At 45.2% G+C, this 19966-nt stretch overlaps 1 protein-coding gene and 1 long non-coding RNA gene across 2 annotated transcripts in view; one reads left to right on the forward strand and one right to left on the reverse strand.

Annotated features, from left to right (window-relative positions):
- Positions 1-9528, forward strand: part of LOC123990671 — a 56880-nt gene extending 47352 nt beyond the window's left edge. Inside the window, exons 2-3 of the long non-coding RNA XR_006830688.1 lie at positions 3221-3326; positions 9424-9528. This is a non-coding gene — a long non-coding RNA (uncharacterized LOC123990671). The remainder of the gene's footprint in view (positions 1-3220; positions 3327-9423) is intronic.
- LOC123990670 (5'-nucleotidase domain-containing protein 1-like) overlaps positions 1-19966 on the reverse strand; it is a 90897-nt gene that overhangs the window by 45366 nt on the left and 25565 nt on the right. Inside the window, exon 7 of the mRNA XM_046291409.1 lies at positions 1905-2079. Within this exon, the coding sequence (XP_046147365.1) occupies positions 1905-2079 (175 nt within the window). The remainder of the gene's footprint in view (positions 1-1904; positions 2080-19966) is intronic.

Genomic DNA, 19966 nt, shown 5'->3' on the forward strand with positions numbered 1-19966 from the left:
TATAAACTAATACACTCGCTGGTGAGTGTATAAATTAAGCTGTAATGTAGACTGTTGTGGTTTCATCTTGCTGTGTCCAACGGCAGGAGGCCAGGAGACACCTAGCTACACTTGGCACGTAGGGGCCTGTCTGGCATCCCTGGTCTTGTTGTGAGACTTCTGACAGCTCTCTGTCCCTGGTCCACAGCCTACACGCCTCTATGGTGTTCCTGAGAGAAGCATGGGCTTTAAAAAGAGGTGACATTATTTCTTCCCAACAGAAACCAAAGTCAGATCACGAGGGGGCATTCTTCACTGGGGAGTGTCTATGCATTAGAGAGGTGTTGAAATGCATATTGTTTATAGACTCCAGACTGGAACTAATCTGGGTTTCTTGTGGAGCCAAATGTTGTCTCACACAGGAGGTTCACATGCAGGCCAACCCGTACAGCAGAACAAAGCAAAGCTTATCCCTGAGCCACCACACGGCAAGACACAGCCTGCACCATTTCCTGGCTTCAGTTATCTGTGGGGAAAGCCTGGGCCACAGAGGTCCCTGAAGAGCTAGCAGGCATCCAGAACAAACAGTTCACTTTCAGCCCCTCTCCCCTAAGTCTGACTGTCCATCATAACGGCCAGCTACACTAGCAGAGTGGGACAGAAGAATAGATTATCTGGATGTGTGATTGGTTACTTACCAGATGAGCATCAAACGTTACTGTAGCTAGGCTATGGCATTGGTTGGATTAAAACTCACGACTAAGTTCTCCACTGTGAAGTAATACTGGTGATGTGTGATTGTTTAGATCATGTGCAGAGACACTTCACAAAAGCATTTTATTAAACACACTTTGCCATCAGCAAGACCAGCCACAGCACCAGTCCGCAAGACTTCCCCTTGCTGCCTGACCGAATTTGTAAGAGGTTTTAGGGGGGGGGGGGGGGGGGTACTGACACAGTCCAGTCCCCTGTTCTAGGTCAGTCCACAGCTGCAGCTGGCTAGTAATAATGGGTCTATGGAGAGTCTGCTAGCACAAACAGCACCACTACATAATGGTCAGGCTCGGCCATAGTAAGATTGGGAATGAGGGTTGACAGTGTACTGTGTTGAGAGGGGGTGATTTGCTTGGAGGGCACTATGGTGTTGAATGCTGAGCTATAGTCAAAATAAAAGCATTCTCACGTAGGTGTTTCTCTAGTCCAGGTGGGAGAGGGCAGTGAGGAGTGCAATAGACATTGCCTCATCTGTGGATCCGTTTGGTCGGTATGCGAATTGGAGTGGGTCCAGGGTGTCTGGGATGACGGCATTGATGTGAGCCATGACCAGCCTTTCAAGCATTTCATGGCTACATATGTGAATGCTACGGGGCGGTAATCATTTAGACAGGTTACCTTGGCATTCTTGGGCACAGGGACGATGGTGGTCTGCTTGAAACATGTAGGTATTACAGACTGGGTCAGGGAGAGGTTGAAAATATCAGTGAAGACACTTGCTAGCTGGTCAGCGGATGCTCTGGTGACTGAAGGAATGAGGTGTAATGGCATGAGAGAGCTGTACACAATGTGGGTTGGGAGAGATGAGCCAGTAGGGCAGGGCTATTCAACTCTGGTCCCGGAAAGCCGAAAAGACTTCTGGTTTGTGTTTATACATGGTAGTTAATTGCACTCACCTGGTATCCCAGGTCTAAAACGGTCCCTTATTTGAAGGCGAGGAAGACAACCAGAAGTGTTAGACCCTCCTGGACTGGAGTTAAATAGCCCGGCATTAGGGGCTCATCATAAAACCATAAAATAAATATAGCCTGACTGGTTCTGCTCTCCCATCTCACATACTGGGGCTAAACCAATATGGTTAGTGCCTGGCCCCTATCAGGTGTGTTTTATGGGCAGCGTCCCAAATGACATATTGTGCACTACTAACTCACCCCAGGATTTGGTCACAGATGAGCCTGCAGTAGTCGCTGTGGGAGCTGGTGATGAGCAGGAGGACCTTCCCTGCACTCTTCATGCTCCTCAGCCAGGTCTTGACAGACTCAGAGCAGGGCTGCAGGTAACGACCAGGGTCCCTCTTCACACTGGGAAAGTACCACCCAGCATCCTCTGAGGGGCAGACAAACAACAACACACTTAGAGACCCATAACTTGAATAGTAGCGAATACTTGAGATGTAGGATCTTCATTTGATCATGCTGTTGCACAGCAGGAAATGCAAACGTGTAGCCTATTCAAGGTTTAAAAAAGGTTACCACTTTAAAATGTCAGACTTGATTTGCCCTAACTAAAAATGTATCAACCCCTGGAAAAATGTCAATTAATTATAGTCTATAGAATAACTAACATTTCCTGTTGCTACAGGACTATTTTCCTCCTGTGAGAAAATGCTCAAATTAAGATCCTAGCTACACCTGTAGATACACAAAAGTATGTCAACACCCAATCAAATCTGTGGATTAGGCCATTTTAGCCCCAGTAGTTGCTGACAGGTGTATAAAATCAAGCACACAGCCACATAATCTCAATAGACAAACATTGGCAGTAGAATGGCCTTAAAGAAGAGCTCAGTGACTTTCAAAGTGGCACAGTCATAGGAAGACACCTTTACAACAAGTCAGTTCATCAAATTTCTGCCCCCATAGGAGGTCCCCCCAGTCAACTGTAAATACTTTTATCGTGAAGTGTAAAGGTCTAGGAGCAACAAAGTGCTAAGCCACATAAGCTCAAAGAACGGGACCTCCGAGCGCTGAAGCGTGTAAAAATCATCTGTCCTCGATTGCAACACTCACTACCGAGCTCCAAACTGCCTCTGGAAGCAACGTCAGCACAATAATTTTTCGTTGGGAGCTTCATGAAATGGGTTTCCATGGCCGAGCAGCTTAGGCACACAAGCCTAAGATCTCTATGTGCAATGCCAAGCGTCGGCTGGAGTGGTGTAATTTTAAATGTAAGCTTTATTTAACTAAGTAAAGCTAGTTAAACTAGGTAAAGCTCGAACAAACTCCATATTAAATGCCCATGATTTTGGAATGTTCGACGAGCAGTTGTCCACATACCTCTGGTCATGTAGTGTACTTTATTTTCCATTTGCAAAACAAATATGTCTTCAGCCCAACTCAACCCCCCCCCAAGTACAAATATATACATACACACACACACACACAGGGTAATTATCCCTGGATGGAGAAGAAAGCAATTTCATTACAAGAATTCCATGATGACCACACTCCTCTCTCTTTCCAAAAAGCTGTTCCTGTCAAAGAAGTAAAGCCTTGTCCTATACACGAAGAGATGTAATGGATTTGAGAGACAATCGTGGGACACAGAACATCTATTTTCTCATTAACGTGTGGGTAAGTCAGTAAGCTAAGCCAAGGATGATCTTCTGGTCGTTCTATTTTCCATGTACAGTTGGAGTATTACAAATGTCATCTGGCAGACAGCCCTAACCAAGTGGATGAATTCTATTCAATACGGCTGTGTGCCATCCTGGCAGGCCAGGTCAGAAGACAGACACAACTCTCCTTCTAAACCAGTGGACTGTCTATTTGAAGTTAGAAGGATCTCAACCAGTATATGGTTTTCATTAGAGGATAATGAGCCCCAGACACATTCAAACGGCACCCTATTCCCTACAAAGTGCACCTTTTTAATACCAGAACACTTTGGGCCTTAGTCAAAAGTAGTGTACTACAAAAGAAATAGGGTGGCATTTGGGATGCATTCTCAGTCTGGCCAGGATGATGAGATGGTGCCCTGTGACACTGACTGGACTGAAGGACAAGACTGACTTATGTAGACTTAACCACAGAATGGACAGCTCACTCCCTGAGCTATATCACAGGAAACAGCAGGAGGTTAGGGGGATGTATGGGTCACGTCCCACCCCCACTCAGACAGCAGTACGGGCAGTCTGTTCTTCAAAGACCCATAGGCTGCTCCAAGGCACCTCCAGCCGGGATAAATTTGGTACAATGCTCTGATCTCTGTTATAAAAACAGGCAGTCAAAACATCCCACTTAATCTGCTGTACTGAAAACAGCCTGCTAAAATGCAGCACCAAAAGCAATGTGAATACATTATAATGGGAAGGGGTCATTTGAAGTGGCAACACATGCTTTTCTACTAATTGTTGTTTTCTTTTTAAGAGGAACCCAGGAACCCAGAAATATTGCATTGTACCATACCCTCACTGGAATGCAACTGATATGCTTGTCATATACACAGGAGACACAAGGGCAAATTTAAAATGAACATTAACACATGTGCATGCTTATTAAAACAGGACTTAGTAGAGTTGTATTTGCACCGGAGCAAAAGAACGTGACCAATATGTGAAAAAAGAAGCAGAGCCACTTCTGACGAGTAAGAGAAAAGAAGGCATAGGGAAACATCCCGGGTGCAGATGAGTGGAGGTATTCATCAGGCCAGTGCAGGCCAGGTGTTTATCCTGGCAAGGAGAAAGGGGAGGAGAGGAGCTCTCAGGGAGGGAGCATCACAGTACACACACTACAGACAGCAGGGAGAGGAGAGGAGCATCACAGTGCACACACTACAGACAGCAGGGAGAGGAGAGGAGCTCTCAGGGAGGGAGCATCACAGTACACACACTACAGACAGCAGGGAGAGGAGAGGAGCATCACAGTACAGACACTACAGACAGCAGGGAGAGGAGAGGAGCTCTCAGGGAGGGAGCATCACAGTACACACACTACAAACAGCAGGGAGAGGAGAGGAGCATCACAGTACACACACTACAGACAGCAGGGAGAGGAGAGGAGCTCTCAGGGAGGGAGCATCACAGTACACACACTACAGACAGCAGGGAGAGGAGAGGAGCTCTCAGGGAGAGAGCATCACAGTACACACACTACAGACAGCAGGGAGAGGAGAGGAGGTCTCAGGGAGGGAGCATCACAGTACACACACTACAAACAGCAGGGAGAGGAGATGAGCATCACAGTACACACACTACAGACAGCAGGGAGAGGAGAGGAGCATCACAGTGCACACACTAGACAGCAGGGAGAGGAGAGGAGCATCACAGTACACACACTACAGACAGCAGGGAGAGGAGAGGAGCATCACAGTACACACACTACAGACAGCAGGGAGAGGAGAGGAGCATCACAGTACACACACTACAGACAGCAGGGAGAGGAGAGGAGCATCACAGTGCACACACTACACACAGCAGGGAGAGGAGAGGAGCATCACAGTGCACACACTACAGACAGCAGGGAGAGGAGAGGAGCATCACAGTGCACACACTACAGACAGCAGGGAGAGGAGAGGAGCATCACAGTGCACACACTACAGACAGCAGGGAGAGGAGAGGAGCATCACAGTGCACACACTACAGACAGCAGGGAGAGGAGCATCACAGTACACACACTACAGACAGCAGGGAGAGGAGAGGAGCATCATAGTACACACACTACAGACAGCAGGGAGAGGAGAGGAGCATCACAGTGCACACACTACACACAGCAGGGAGAGGAGAGGAGCATCACAGTGCACACACTACAGACAGCAGGGAGAGGAGAGGAGCATCACAGTGCACACACTACAGACAGCAGGGAGAGGAGAGGAGCATCACAGTGCACACACTACAGACAGCAGGGAGAGGAGAGGAGCATCACAGTGCACACACTACAGATAGCAGGGAGAGGAGAGGAGCATCACAGTGCACACACTACAGACAGCAGGGAGAGGAGAGGAGCATCACAGTGCACACACTACAGACAGCAGGGAGGAGAGGAGCTCCCAGGGAGGGAGCATCACAGTGCACACGCACTACAGACAGCAGGGAGAGGAGAGGAGAGGAGCATCACAGTGCACACACTACAGACAGCAGGGAGAGGAGAGGAGCATCACAGTGCACACACTACAGACAGCAGGGAGAGGAGAGGAGCATCACAGTGCAAACACTACAGACAGCAGGGAGAGGAGAGGAGCTCTCAGGGAGGAAGCATCACAGTGCACACACTACAGACAGCAGGGAGAGGAGAGGAGCTCCCAGGGAGGGAGCATCACAGTGCACACACTACAGACAGCAGGGAGAGGAGAGGAGCTCTCAGGGAGGGAGCATCACAGTGCACACACTACAGACAGCAGGGAGAGGAGAGGAGCTCTCAGGGAGGAAGCATCACAGTGCACACACTACAGACAGCAGGGAGAGGAGCTCTCAGGGAGGGAGCATCACAGTGCACACACTACAGACAGCAGGGAGAGGAGAGGAGCTCTCAGGGAGGAAGCATCACAGTGCACACACTACAGATAGCAGGGAGAGGAGAGGAGCTCTCAGGGAGGAAGCATCACAGTACACACACTACAGACAGCAGGGAGAGGAGAGGAGCTCTCAGGGAGGAAGCATCACAGTGCACACACTACAGACAGCAGGGAGAGGAGCTCTCAGGGAGGGAGCATCACAGTGCACACACTACAGACAGCAGGGAGAGGAGAGGAGCTCTCAGGGAGGAAGCATCACAGTGCACACACTACAGATAGCAGGGAGAGGAGAGGAGCTCTCAGGGAGGAAGCATCACAGTACACACACTACAGACAGCAGGGAGAGGAGAGGAGCTCTCAGGGAGGAAGCATCACAGTACACACACTACAGACAGCAGGGATAGGAGAGGAGCTCTCAGGGAGGGAGCATCACAGTGTACACACTACAGACAGCAGGGAGAGGAGAGGAGCTCTCAGGGAGGGAGCATCACAGTGCACACACTACAGACAGCAGGGAGAGGAGAGGAGCATCACAGTACACACACTACAGACAGCAGGGAGAGGAGAGGAGCATCACAGTGCACACACTACAGACAGCAGGGAGAGGAGAGGGGCTCTCAGGGAGGGAGCATCACAGTGCACACACTACAGACAGCAGGGAGAGGAGAGGAGCTCTCAGGGAGGGAGCATCACAGTACACACACTACAGACAGCAGGGAGAGGAGAGGAGCTCTCAGGGAGGGAGCATCACAGTGTACACACTACAGACAGCAGGGAGAGGAGAGGAGCATCACAGTACACACAGCAGGGAGAGGAGAGGAGCTCTCAGGGAGGGAGCATCACAGTACACACACTACAGACAGCTGGGAGAGGAGAGGAGCTCTCAGGGAGGAAGCATCACAGTACACACACTACAGACAGCAGGGAGAGGAGAGGAGCTCTCAGGGAGGGAGCATCACAGTGCACACACTACAGACAGCAGGGAGAGGAGAGGAGCATCACAGTACACACACTACAGACAGCAGGGAGAGGAGAGGAGCTCTCAGGGAGGGAGCATCACAGTGCACACACTACAGACAGCAGGGAGAGGAGAGGAGCTCTCAGGGAGGAAGCATCACAGTACACACACTACAGACAGCAGGGAGAGGAGAGGAGCTCTCAGGGAGGAAGCATCACAGTGCACACACTACAGACAGCAGGGAGAGGAGAGGAGCTCTCGGGGAGGAAACATCACAGTACACACACTACAGACAGCAGGGAGAGGAGAGGAGCTCTCAGGGAGGGAGCATCACAGTACACACACTACAGACAGCAGTGAGAGGAGAGGAGCATCACAGTGCACACACTACAGACAGCAGGGAGAGGAGAGGAGCTCTCAGGGAGGGAGCATCACAGTGCACACACTACAGACAGCAGGGAGTTGAGAGGAGCTCTCAGGGAGGGAGCATCACAGTACACACACTACAGACAGCAGGGAGAGGAGAGGAGCTCTCAGGGAGGGAGCATCACAGTGTACACACTACAGACAGCAGGGAGAGGAGAGGAGCATCACAGTACACACAGCAGGGAGAGGAGAGGAGCTCTCAGGGAGGGAGCATCACAGTTCACACACTACAGACAGCTGGGAGAGGAGAGGAACTCTCAGGGAGGAAGCATCACAGTACACACACTACAGACAGCAGGGAGAGGAGAGGAGCATCACAGTGCACACACTACAGACAGCAGGGAGAGGATAGGAGCTCTCAGGGAGGGAGCATCATAGTGCACAAACTACAGACAGCAGGGAGAGAGGAGAGGAGCTCCCAGGGAGGGAGCATCACAGTGCACACACTACAGACAGCAGGGAGAGGAGAGGAGCATCACAGTGCACACACTACAGACAGCAGGGAGAGGAGAGGAGCATCACAGTGCACACACTACAGACAGCAGGGAGAGGAGAGGAGCATCACAGTGCACACACTACAGACAGCAGGGAGAGGAGAGGACACTCACCCTTCTATTCTACTTTTCCACTCCCTCTCTCAAGGCAACAGCCCAGAGTCCTTACCTCAACAAAGGTAATAAGCTACAGACACCAGAAGTTGCATGGGTAAATGACAAATAACTAGCTAGCTGCATAGCATGTGAGTAGGGTTAAGTCACCCCTAGACATTTCCCCCAGTAATGGTTGAGGTTAGGATTGGGGGAGGGGAAACTGATCCTAGATCTGTCCCTAGGCAGTTCACAAGCTCCAGAAACCAGAGGCCCATGTGCAAATGATAAATAGCTATATAACGTTCCGTGTATGCAATGGGAATGTCTTCTGTAGCTAGAAAAGGGCTAAACACAAACATTGACTCACATCTACGTAGCCTACTATGTAGGAGTTGCCAGTGCTTCCATATGCAACATGTATATAAGGGTGACATGCTAAAGGACATCTGTTACAGCTCCAACATTCTGTAAAGAAAATAAACATTATTTCAACCGCCACTCTCTTAAGGACCCTCTACTTTCACAAACTAAACAGGACTTTCTAGAGGCTGTAAAAGGTTTGAGCATACTGCCATCATGTGGTACAAAAGCAACATTGCATTTACCAAGAACAAGAGCAACCCTATTCATGCACCTCAGCAGAAGAGGGGGGAGACTGATACCAGATGAGAATCTCTTGAATGTTTCAGCAATGAGAAGCCATGCATTGCAAATAAAATAATCTATTTAGTAAAGCCAATGTCATTTTTGTTATTTTAATTTGAAATACAGATTTGTACTGGAAGGCTTATTCATGTTATCCATCATGCTAACATTCTTAAACAGATTTAACGGGATCTTAACCACCTACAAATTCATAACATATTGTATGAATTGGAATTCGGGACCAGTTTTGGATCATAAGCGCAACTTTCAAAACTAGCATCACTTTAACAGCAGAGGTCAGCATTGGAAGACAAAACAAAACAAACAAAAGCACCCATCAGTCTCACAACCAACTCTGCAGTGTGATATGATGTGTCCTAATGAAAGTTTACATAACCTAAACATTAGGCAAAAACTGATTAACTCTGTTTCTCTCTTTGAAATATCAGTAGTTTTAGGAAATAAACATCTGGCTGTGATCCAATTTTTAAGTCGCTCTGGATAAGAGCGTCTGCTAAATGACTTAAATGTAAATGTAAATGTAATCTCCAGTCCTGCAGTCTCCTCCACCATTTTTCTCACACTTCATTTTATCTCCAGATAAACAGAACAGCCTGGCCAGAGTGGCTGCCTGGCTTGCCTGACAACCTATGGGTGGACCGAGGGCCAAGGACCCTGTTGTCCCTCTGGATGTCACCCTGCTACAGTAAGACACCCAGGCTGCATCCTAAATGAGACCATATTACCTATGTAGTGCACTACATTTCACCAGGGCCCATAGGGCTCTCAGTGTTTCCCCTACATTAATAATGGTCACTAAACACCAACACCACTAATAGAAGAATATGGGAGGGCACGTATGTCATGAAAGGAAGATGTGTATTTCACAAATAAAGCAGACTGCATGGAAAATTCAACTAGCAAAAAAAATCTAACCAAAGACAATGTTCCTGAGTGGCCAAGTTACAGTTTTTGAAGTAAATGCTTGAAAATCTATGGAAAGTAGAGGTCGACCGATTAATCCGATTAATTAGGGCCGATTTCAAGTTTTCATAACAATCAGAAATCTGTATTTTTGGACACCAATTTGACCGTTTTTTTTTACACCTTTATTTAACTAGGCAAGTCAGGTAAGAACACATTCTTATTTTCAATGACGGCCTAGTGGGTTAACTGCCTTGTTCAGGGGCAGAATGACAGATTTGTACCTTGTCAGCTCGGGGATTCAATCTTGCAACCTTGCAGTTAACTAGTCCAACGCTCTAACCACCTGATTACATTGCACTCCATGAGGAGACTGCCTGTTACGCGAATGCAGAAAGAAGCCAAGGTATGTTGCTAGCTAGCATTAATCTTATATTATAAAAATCAATCAATCATAATCACTAGTTAACTACACATAGTTGATGATATTACTAGTTTATCTAGCGTGTCCTGCTAGTTTATCTAGCGTGTCCTGCTAGTTTATCTAGCGTGTCCGTTGACTATATATATAATCGATGCGGTGCGTATTCGCGAAAATTTGCTCCAATGTGTACCTAACCATAAACATCAATGCCCATCTTAAAACCAATACACAAGTATATATTTTTAAACCTGCATATTTAGTTAATATTGCCTGCTAACATGACTCATTGCGAACTCTGTGAAGACTATTTTTTCCTAACCAAAGACAGCCAACTTCGACAAATGGGGGATGATTTAACAAAAGCACATTTGCGAAAACTGTACCTAACCATAAACATCAATGCCCGTCATAAAATGAATACACAGAAGTATATATTTTTAAACATGCATGTTTTGCTAAAATAAATCCAGGTTAGCAGGCAATATTAACCAGGTGAAATTGTATCACTTCTCTTGCGTTCATTGCACGCAGAGTCAGTGTACATGCAACAGTTTGGGCCGCCTAATTTGCCAGAATTTTACGTAATTATGACATAACATTAAAGGTTGTGCAATGTAACAGTAATATTTAGACTTATGGAAGCCACACGTTAGATAAAATATGGAACGGTTCCGTATTTCACTGAAATAATAAACGTCTTGTTTTCGAGATGATAGTTTCCAGATTCGACCATATTAATGACCTAAGGCTCGTATTTCTGTGTGTTATTATGTTATAATTAAGTCTATGATATGATAGAGCAGTCTGACTGAGCGATAGTAGGCACCAGCAGGCTCGTAGGCATCCATTCCAACAGCACTTTTGTGCGTTTTGCCAGCAGCTCGTAGCTGTGCTTCAAGCATTGAGCTGTTTATGACTTCAAGCCTATCAACTCCCGAGATTAGACTGGTGTAACCGATGTGAAATGGCTAGCTAGTTAGCGGGGTGTGTGCTAATAGCGTTTCAAACGTCACTCGCTCTGAGACTTGGAGTGGTTGTTCCCCTTGCTCCGCAAGGGCTGCGGCTTTTGTGGAGCGATGGGTATCGCTGCTTCGAGGGTGGCTGTTGTCGATGTGTTCCTGGTTCGAGCCCAGGTAGGGACGAGGAGAGGGACCGAAGCCATACTATTACACTGGCAATACTAAAGTGCCTATAAGAACATCCAATAATCAAAAGGTATATGAAATACAAATCGTATAGAGAGAAATTGTCCTATAATTCCTATAATAACTACAACCTAAAACTTCTTACCTGGAAATATTGAAGACTCCTGTTAAAAGGAACCACCAGCTTTCATATGTTCTCATGTTCTGAGCAAGGAACTTAAAAGGTAGCTTTTTTTACATGGCACATATTACACTCTTACTTTCTTCTCCAACACTTTGTTTTTTGCATTATTTAAACCAAATTGAACACTTAATTTTATTGATATATTATATTAAGTTAAAATAAGTGTTAATTCAGTATTGTTGTATTTGTCATTATTACAAATAAAAAATATATATTTTAAATTAGCCGATTAAATCGGTATCTGCTTTTTTTTGGGTCCCCCAATAATCAGTATCGGCATTGAAAAATCATAAAAATCGGTCCACCTCTAATGGAAAGACCTGAAATTGGTTGTCTCGCAATAACCAACAACCAATTTGACAGAGCTTGAAGAATTCTGAAAATAATAAAAGAGGGCATGTGTTTCACAATCCAGGTGTGCAAAGCTCTTAGAGACTTACCTAGAAAACACTCACAGCTGTAATGATTCTAACATGTATTGACTCAGGCGGTTGAATACTTACAAGATGTTTTTTTTTGTTTTTGATCAAGATGTTTTGTTTTTTCCCTAGATTTCCACGACAGTCCACTTGGTGGATGTGTCTCAAGAACTACTCTCTCATCCCCTGTGGCACAAACAGTTGAAACTTCTATACCTCCATTGTCCAGAACTGCAACTATGTTGTAAGTTAAGTAAAAGGCCGAGATACAATCTGAAAAGGCTCTTGATATTTTAAAAGGTCCAACAGGGAGGAACAGATACCTATTTTCAATGGCTTAATTGATGCTTGCATGTCTTGGTATCTCACCCTGGACTTCCTTCATTATGGTCTGCACCTCGGGGTCGTACTGTTGGGATGAAGGCATTTCAGACTACTCCACGGAGAATGGACATTTGTGACTGCTGGAAGCTTGGCTGAAGCAGACCGTGGATTGCATCTGTATCCCAACCAGGGCACAGGAGAGAGCATCCTGAACAATGTTGCATTGTCATTTTCTGTAGGTGATATTGAAGGCAAACTCCTGTAGTCTGATCATCCATTTTACCAGTCTTGAATTGGGCTTTGGATGGTTGAACACCTAGACCAGGGCTGAGTGGTCAGTAATGACCTCGAACTTCCTACCTTCAAGGAAAGGCCGACACCTTTTCACTGCCAAAATTCCTGCTAGGCACTCTTGCTCAGAGACACCGTAGTTCTTCTCAGCAGAGTTCAGCAGTCTTGATCCATAGGTGATAACTCACTCACCGCCAATCTCGTGTCAAAACAGCAACAAGACCGATGTCACAGGCATCTGCTTTTATTTTGTAGGGAAGTTAGATGTCAGGGAGAGGAGCACTGGTGCTTTGGTTAGGGCTTACTTCAAGTACTAGAAAGGCCTCTGGCATTCTGATGTTCAAGCCCAAGACACATCCTACCTCTTCAGAGCATTGAGAGGAGCAGAGCGGTCTGCATAGTGAGGGATAAAGCGATGATCGCATTCTGCCATACTGAGAAATCTCTCCACATTCTTGACTGACCAAAGCATTGGAAAAGATTTGACAGCATCAACCTTCTTTGCCTGTGTCACGATGCCCACAGACGACACCACATGTCCAGAGACAGAAATGCTCCTCTGGAACAGGTTACATTTCTTCAGGTTCACCATGAGCCCGGCTTTTTGCAACCTGCTGAACACATCTCTCAAGTCTTCCAGGTGTTGCTGTGAGCGGGAAAACACTGCATGTCATCAGTGTTTACAATAATATATAATAATAATAATAAATGCCATTTAGCAGACGCTTTTATCCAAAGCGACTTACAGTCATGTGTGCATAAATTCTACGTATAGGTGGTCCCGGGAATCGAACCCACTACCCTGGCGTTACAAGCGCCATGCTCTACCAACTGAGCTACAGAAGCAAAGCAACACTTCCCCTTCACATCTGCAAGGGCTATTTCGATGAGCATTTGGAACGATGCTCCAGCATTTTTCAAACAAAAGGGAAGAATGAAAACCTCAAATAAGCCCATCGGAGTAACAAATGCCGTATTCTGGATGCTGTCAGGGTCTATGCCCACCTGCACAAAATTCTGAATACTTTAAGGACTCCAGTATTTCCTGAATTTGAGGCATGGAGAAGGCGTCAAGAGTGATCTTCACATTGATGCCTCTAAAATTAACACGGGGCCTTGTTCCTTCATCATTTTTCTTCGCATGCACAATATTTCTATTATTTATTTCACCTTTATTTAACCAGGTAGGCAAGTTGAGAACACCTTTATTTAACCAGGTAGGCAAGTTGAGAACAAGTTCTCATTTACAATGGCCAAGATAAAGCAAAGCAGTTCGACACATACAACACAGAGTTACACATGGAGTAAAACAGAAATACAGTCAATAATACAGTAGAAAAATAAGTCTATATACAATGTGACCAAATGAGGTGAGATACGGGAGGTAAAGGCAAAAAAAGGCCATATAGGGCCATATAGCCATATAAGGCCATATAGCAAGTAAAACACTGCAATAGTAGATTTGCAGTGGAAGATGACCTGGAGTCAGTGGGTTTGGCAACGAGTATGAAGTGAGGGCCAGTCAACGAGAGCATACAGGTCGCAGTGGTGGGTAGTATATGGGGCTTTGGTGACAAAACGGATGGCACTGTGATAGACTGCATCCAATTTATTGAGTAGGTTATTGGAGGCTATTTTGTAAATGACATCGCCGAAGTCGAAGATCGATAGGATGGTCAGTTTTACGAGGGTATGTTTGGCAGCATGAGTGAAGGATGCTTTGTTGCGAAATAGGAAGCCAATTCTAGATTTAACTTTGGATTGGAGATGTTTGATGGGAGTCTGGAAGGAGAGTTTATGTGTATGTAAACTTCTGACTTCAACTGTAGACACATGGCTTGGTTGGCTTGGCCATCCGCTAAGACAAAAGAACAGTCAAGGCATGGTTTCAACTCCTCTTTGGGCACTCTCACCCACCACCCCAATGATTCCTGTACAAGGGTGTATGTGCATCCACTATCAAGAAGAGCATGGCATCGAATGACCTAAACAGTAACAGCAGCATGATTGGATTGGAGAGTGCAGTCCCTTCATTGGCAGGCTGAAAGATGCCAATGTTCCCTGGAGGCTTCCTTCCTCCAAAAGGAGGGAAAGAGGGAGGTTTGGAGTTCTTCTGCTGCTCACTGTCTTATTGACTTGGGACCAGTATGTATTGGAGGCCTGCAAATCCCTTTCTATGAGAGTTCCCACTCTGACCAACTCATCCGCTGAATGTAACCATTCCCCTAAGATGGCATGCCAGCCTTGGGTTGCAATTTCACTGCCTTCTAACCATATATACACTGAGGGTACAAATCATTATGGACACCTGATCTTTCCATGACATAGACTTACCAGGTGAATACAGGTGAAAGCTATGATCTGTCATTGATGTCACTTGTTAAATCCATTTCAAAATCAGTGCAGATGAAGGGAAGGAGACAGGCTAAATAAGTATTTTTAAGCCTTAATACATTTTAGGTATGGATTGTGTATGTGTGCAATTCAGAGGGTGAATGGGCAAGACAAAAAATGTAAGTGCCTTCGAACAGGGTATTGTAGTAGATGCCAGGTGTCAAGAAATGCAATGATGCTGGGTATTTCATGCTCAACAGTTTCCTGTGTGTATCAAGAATGGTCCACCACCCAAAGAACATCCAGCCAACAACTGTGGGAAGCATTGGTGTTAACAAGGGCCAGCATTCCTGTGGAACGCTTTCGACACCCTGTAGAGTCCATGCCCTGATGAATTGAGGCTGTTCTGGGGTGCAACTAAATATTAAGAAGGTGTTCTTAAAATGTTTTGTACAGTCATTCTATATACCATTATCCCTGGCAGGCTGGAAATCCTTCTCTTAAACCCGTTGTAGTTCTTCTGCACTAAAATCTCTGGTAACCACCAATTCAATCTCCGGAGATTTCCTTTCCATCTGTGGGTTTCAAATGAACGATCCTTGCAATAAATGGCAAGAAGCCAACCTTACTAAAGCAAACAGTTGGGGTCACTCTGTACTTGCCTACTCCTCACAGGGATCCTCTCAGGCACCCTCACTGTCCACCATCCTCTACTCTCCTCACTTCCTCAGCATATGACCGTTCCTGCCCTGCTCTCACCCTGGAAACTTCAACCTGTATCACTCTCATAGGACATTTCTTATCCACAGCAACAATGCCAACCTCCACACTTAAAACACTCCACTTTTTCCACCGAAACTACACACATTTCCCATGCCCTCCTGCACACTTTTCACACCTTGGAATCTCCCTCCTACATATTGCAACATGACCAAACTAATTGGCACCTGAAACACCATAATGGGTTCGGAACAAAAGCGTTCACAGGATAATTAACTAGCATGACTATTCTGTAAACACGCAGCACCAAAACTCAAAAAACAGACAGGGTCTCCTCAGTCTCGCACTCAACACCGGGTCTGGTTTGCATCAAACGGCATGCATCATAAACACCGGGGATCCCCAACTTCAGTTGGTCCACCTTAACACTCAACCCACCCCAGTTATCACTCTTTCAGTGGCGCTCTGCTCCAGAGAGCAAAGCCGCTTTCGCGCCGAGTCTCAAAACGCGCAGCGCACTCTCCCTCTGAGCAGCAAACACACACAAATCAAAACAAGTCCCCCTCTGGATACTTTGATCTAATTGATTGAACCCAACCTGATACTACAAGGCATGGATCCACTTTCTCCATGAATCGTACTCACACTGGGCCAGTGTCATCGAGCATTTTCCTGATCATTGGGATGAGGCTTGGAAAGCCTTCATATCACCTGACAACACAGGTTCTTTCTCCTCACTTTTATCAGGATAAAAAGTTCACTATCTGTCGACTATTCAAGGCCTTCACGGCTGTAAAGTGCATTTCTCTCTCCTGTATTTGACCCCAACAAGAAAGTACTCAGCTTGTATTTTGCAGTCGGTTCGGGTTTGCACCTCGCGCCCTTCTTTCTGCCTTGCTTCTTCTCACAATCCGCAATTTTCCTCGCACGGCCCTCAGACATGACTCAATATTGAGCCACCCGGTGCTGCCATGCTCCCTCAAGGTTCATCAGCCATTCCCTTCTAAAAACCACATTGGCCCCCTAAATTCTGACACCCCACTTCCTAGATCACCATAAACCTGGAAGTGACAATGGTTGTCTAGGGATTGACCAGGGGCGGAGCCCACAGCCTATACACATATCAAGAAACTATGGAACCGTTTGAGTTACACATGTAGCAGCAGTGGTGCACAGAAAATAGGACACTGGACTATCTGTGTGTGTGTGTGGCATACATATGTGTGTCTGTATGTGTGCGTGTGTACGTGGCTTTAAAGTGAATATGTGGGGGGCTACTACAGCTCCTACACGTTGGCACAGTAACAGGAGGGGGCAGGGCCTGACTGGAGCACTGCCCAGCAGCTGTGGTGAGGCGTGCACCACGTCCGACAGGACAACTCTCGCCTCACATCAAAGAGTGTCGACAGGATGCACAAATCAACAGAATGAAAATTAGGGCAGAGCACAGCACAAGTTCACAAACAGCTGCATCATAAGTGAAGGGAAAGGAGCTTGAGTCAAACATTTTCCTTATCATCTACAGAATCACCAGGGAGGGAAGTTATAGGTTATGGAAATGAAAATAAACATTTATGTAGTCCTAATTGAAGTTGATAGATAACAACTACATGGCCAAGTATAAATAAATAATATGGAGCACATCTATTTAGAGGAAAGCTATAATCTAGGAAAACATGTTGTTTTGTTTTCTCTGAAGATACAAAACAGTGTAACCTTACATAGCATGGGGATATTTTTGCCTGCACCTGCGTGAACCCTGGGAAAATATTTGCACAGCCACCAGCGGCCGAGCATGGGCCATTTTTAGACGAATGACCACAAATTGCTGCATTGGATCACCTATGATATATTTTTCGATTTTTTGAGGTCAGCGAAAAGACAAGGGGCATTTTAGTTTGTGAGCCACGGTAACAATAGTGGCATGGTTCAACAAAGCCAAAGTCACAGACTCTTATGTTATCCGTTTGTCCTACTGAATGGACACAAACATTTGTAAGATGGTTCAACACATATTTGCGTCTTCAGGATTGGATGCAGTCTGTTATCAGCAGAGTATCCTTTAGTGTCTGGGTTAAGAAAGATGCTACGAAACAGTCCTTTACATGTGATTAAGACCCCAAGAGGGAAAACTGAAGACCTCGGGCTGATGTCTGCCACCTATTACCACTGGCATCATGATGGCTACAGAGATAAAATCCCCAGCGAACAGTCTCGCTGGGGATGAAAAACTATTTTCAAAAGGACACTCACCAAGTCTCTCCTGATGATATATTGACATGTTTCAAAAAAAGAAAGAGACAAAGACAGTGATACACAAAGAACAATGGATGGCAATTCAGATGAATGGGATGGTGGTTTTGGGACACCAATGTGCAGTTAACTCTGGGGACACTGACGCCAGTTACATAGTCACTCTCCCCTAAAAGGAAAAGTGTGGACATTGAAATCTGTCATTATATAAAACCAAAGTTATATTTAGCATGGACATCTTAGGAAAATAAAAGTTGGGTGGAATTGTATTTCAGGATCTGATCTTCAGTCAAGTGAAGCCTCATCTTAAATTCCCCATCATCAGGGAGAAAAATCACCATTACATAGCCCAATATTGCAAAAGATAACCCTAATTGTCTAATATTAGGCTATTGAGTGGGAATACAGGGGGAAAGGAGAAAAAACAGAGACAGAAAGTGAAAAATCCCAGCAAGCAGCAAGTCTAGCCCGGTTCTGTTTTAACGATAGGGGATGATTACACTTATGGAGATTAATGATCCCCTCCTGTCTAAAGGTACAATCTCCATAAACAATGCATTCAGATCTGCCGCTGGGCAGCCCCAAAACAGACAGTTATTTATAGCTACAGTAGTGCTAGACACTATAAGTGAGATTTATGAGATTCATCTTCATTTCATCATCTGATTTATGGCAACATCAAGGTGCTACAGTAAAAGTACAACACAACAGTGGAAGGGTTGGTAACATTCACATTGAATACTTCTGAATGATGCTTCAATGGGTTAAGATACACCTGAAGATGTAAGATTCAACATTAGGTTACACATTTTCAATAGACAGTTTGAAAACTGTGCTCTAGTGTGCTGTATTCTAATGGAAAACTGACCATTGTACGCATATATGTAGACCTAGAGGGCAACCAACTCACACGTCATTCAAATCTAAGCATAGTTCTGAACACACCCACATTTGCCACTACTGGGGAAGGTCTATTCAAATCTCATAATGAAGCTAAGAACCCCAACCACAGTTCGAGACACGAAACCCTGCAGTGAAAATATTAACACGATAAACACTAACTAATTTCTGCCATCAATCTTTCATCCCACTCCAAATCTCACAGATATTACACATCAGTAAAGCATACTTCATTATCAGTTTTAATGTGGTTCAGAGACGCGATATCTGCTCATAAACTACAGGGAGAGACGATTGTTTTTCTAATTAAGGAATAGTATAAAATGTTGACCAAAACAAGTCAAATCTAATATGATTATATGCCATTTAGCAGATGCTTTTATCCAAAGCAACTCTATATTAGTGTGGTAAAATACATATAGTTTATGCCAATAGTCTCTCTCATTCTATGAGTGGGGGTCACTAGTTGAATAGCGTGTTTGACTATCTGGTGTTTTCTGTGGCTGACATACCTCACTTTGACATTTCACACCCCTAAAAAGGCCACATAATGGTTGCATGTCAGTGAAACATTGAGTCTTGATGACTAAAATACACTTTCTGATCAAAGAAACGTGGCGTCCCTCACACTCTCTGCAAACAAACCTGCCAACATTTTAGAAGTACACGATATATATGTGGACAGCCAATCGAATTAAAGGATTCAGACATTTCAGCCACACCCGCTGCTGAGAGTAGGGCTGGGTTATATGGCCAAAATCTCAAATCCCAATAACGAAACATATCACGACATAGCAAGTTGTCTGTAAATTAAATGTATAAATAGTTTATATACGGTTGAAGTCAGAAGTTTACATACACCTTAGTCAAACACATTTAAACTCCGTTTTTCACAATTCCTGACATTTAATCCTAGTAAAAATTCCCTGTTTTAGGTTAGTTGGGATCACCACTATTTTAAGAATGTGAAATGTCAGAACAATTGAAGAAAGAATGATTTATTTCAACTTTTATTTCTTTCATCAAATTCCCAGTGGGTTAGACTCAAAAGTTTACACACTCAATTAGTATTTGGTAGCATTGACTTTAAATTGTTTACCTTGGGTCAAACATTTTGGGTAGCCTTCCACAAGCTTCCCACAATAGGTTGGGTGAATTTTGGCCCATTCCTCCTGACAGAGCTGATGTAACTGAGTCAGGTTTGTAGGCCTCCTTGCTCGGAAAC

Source organism: Oncorhynchus gorbuscha, linkage group LG12 (genome assembly GCF_021184085.1).
Source record: "Oncorhynchus gorbuscha isolate QuinsamMale2020 ecotype Even-year linkage group LG12, OgorEven_v1.0, whole genome shotgun sequence".
Taxonomy (NCBI): Eukaryota; Metazoa; Chordata; class Actinopteri; order Salmoniformes; family Salmonidae; genus Oncorhynchus; species Oncorhynchus gorbuscha.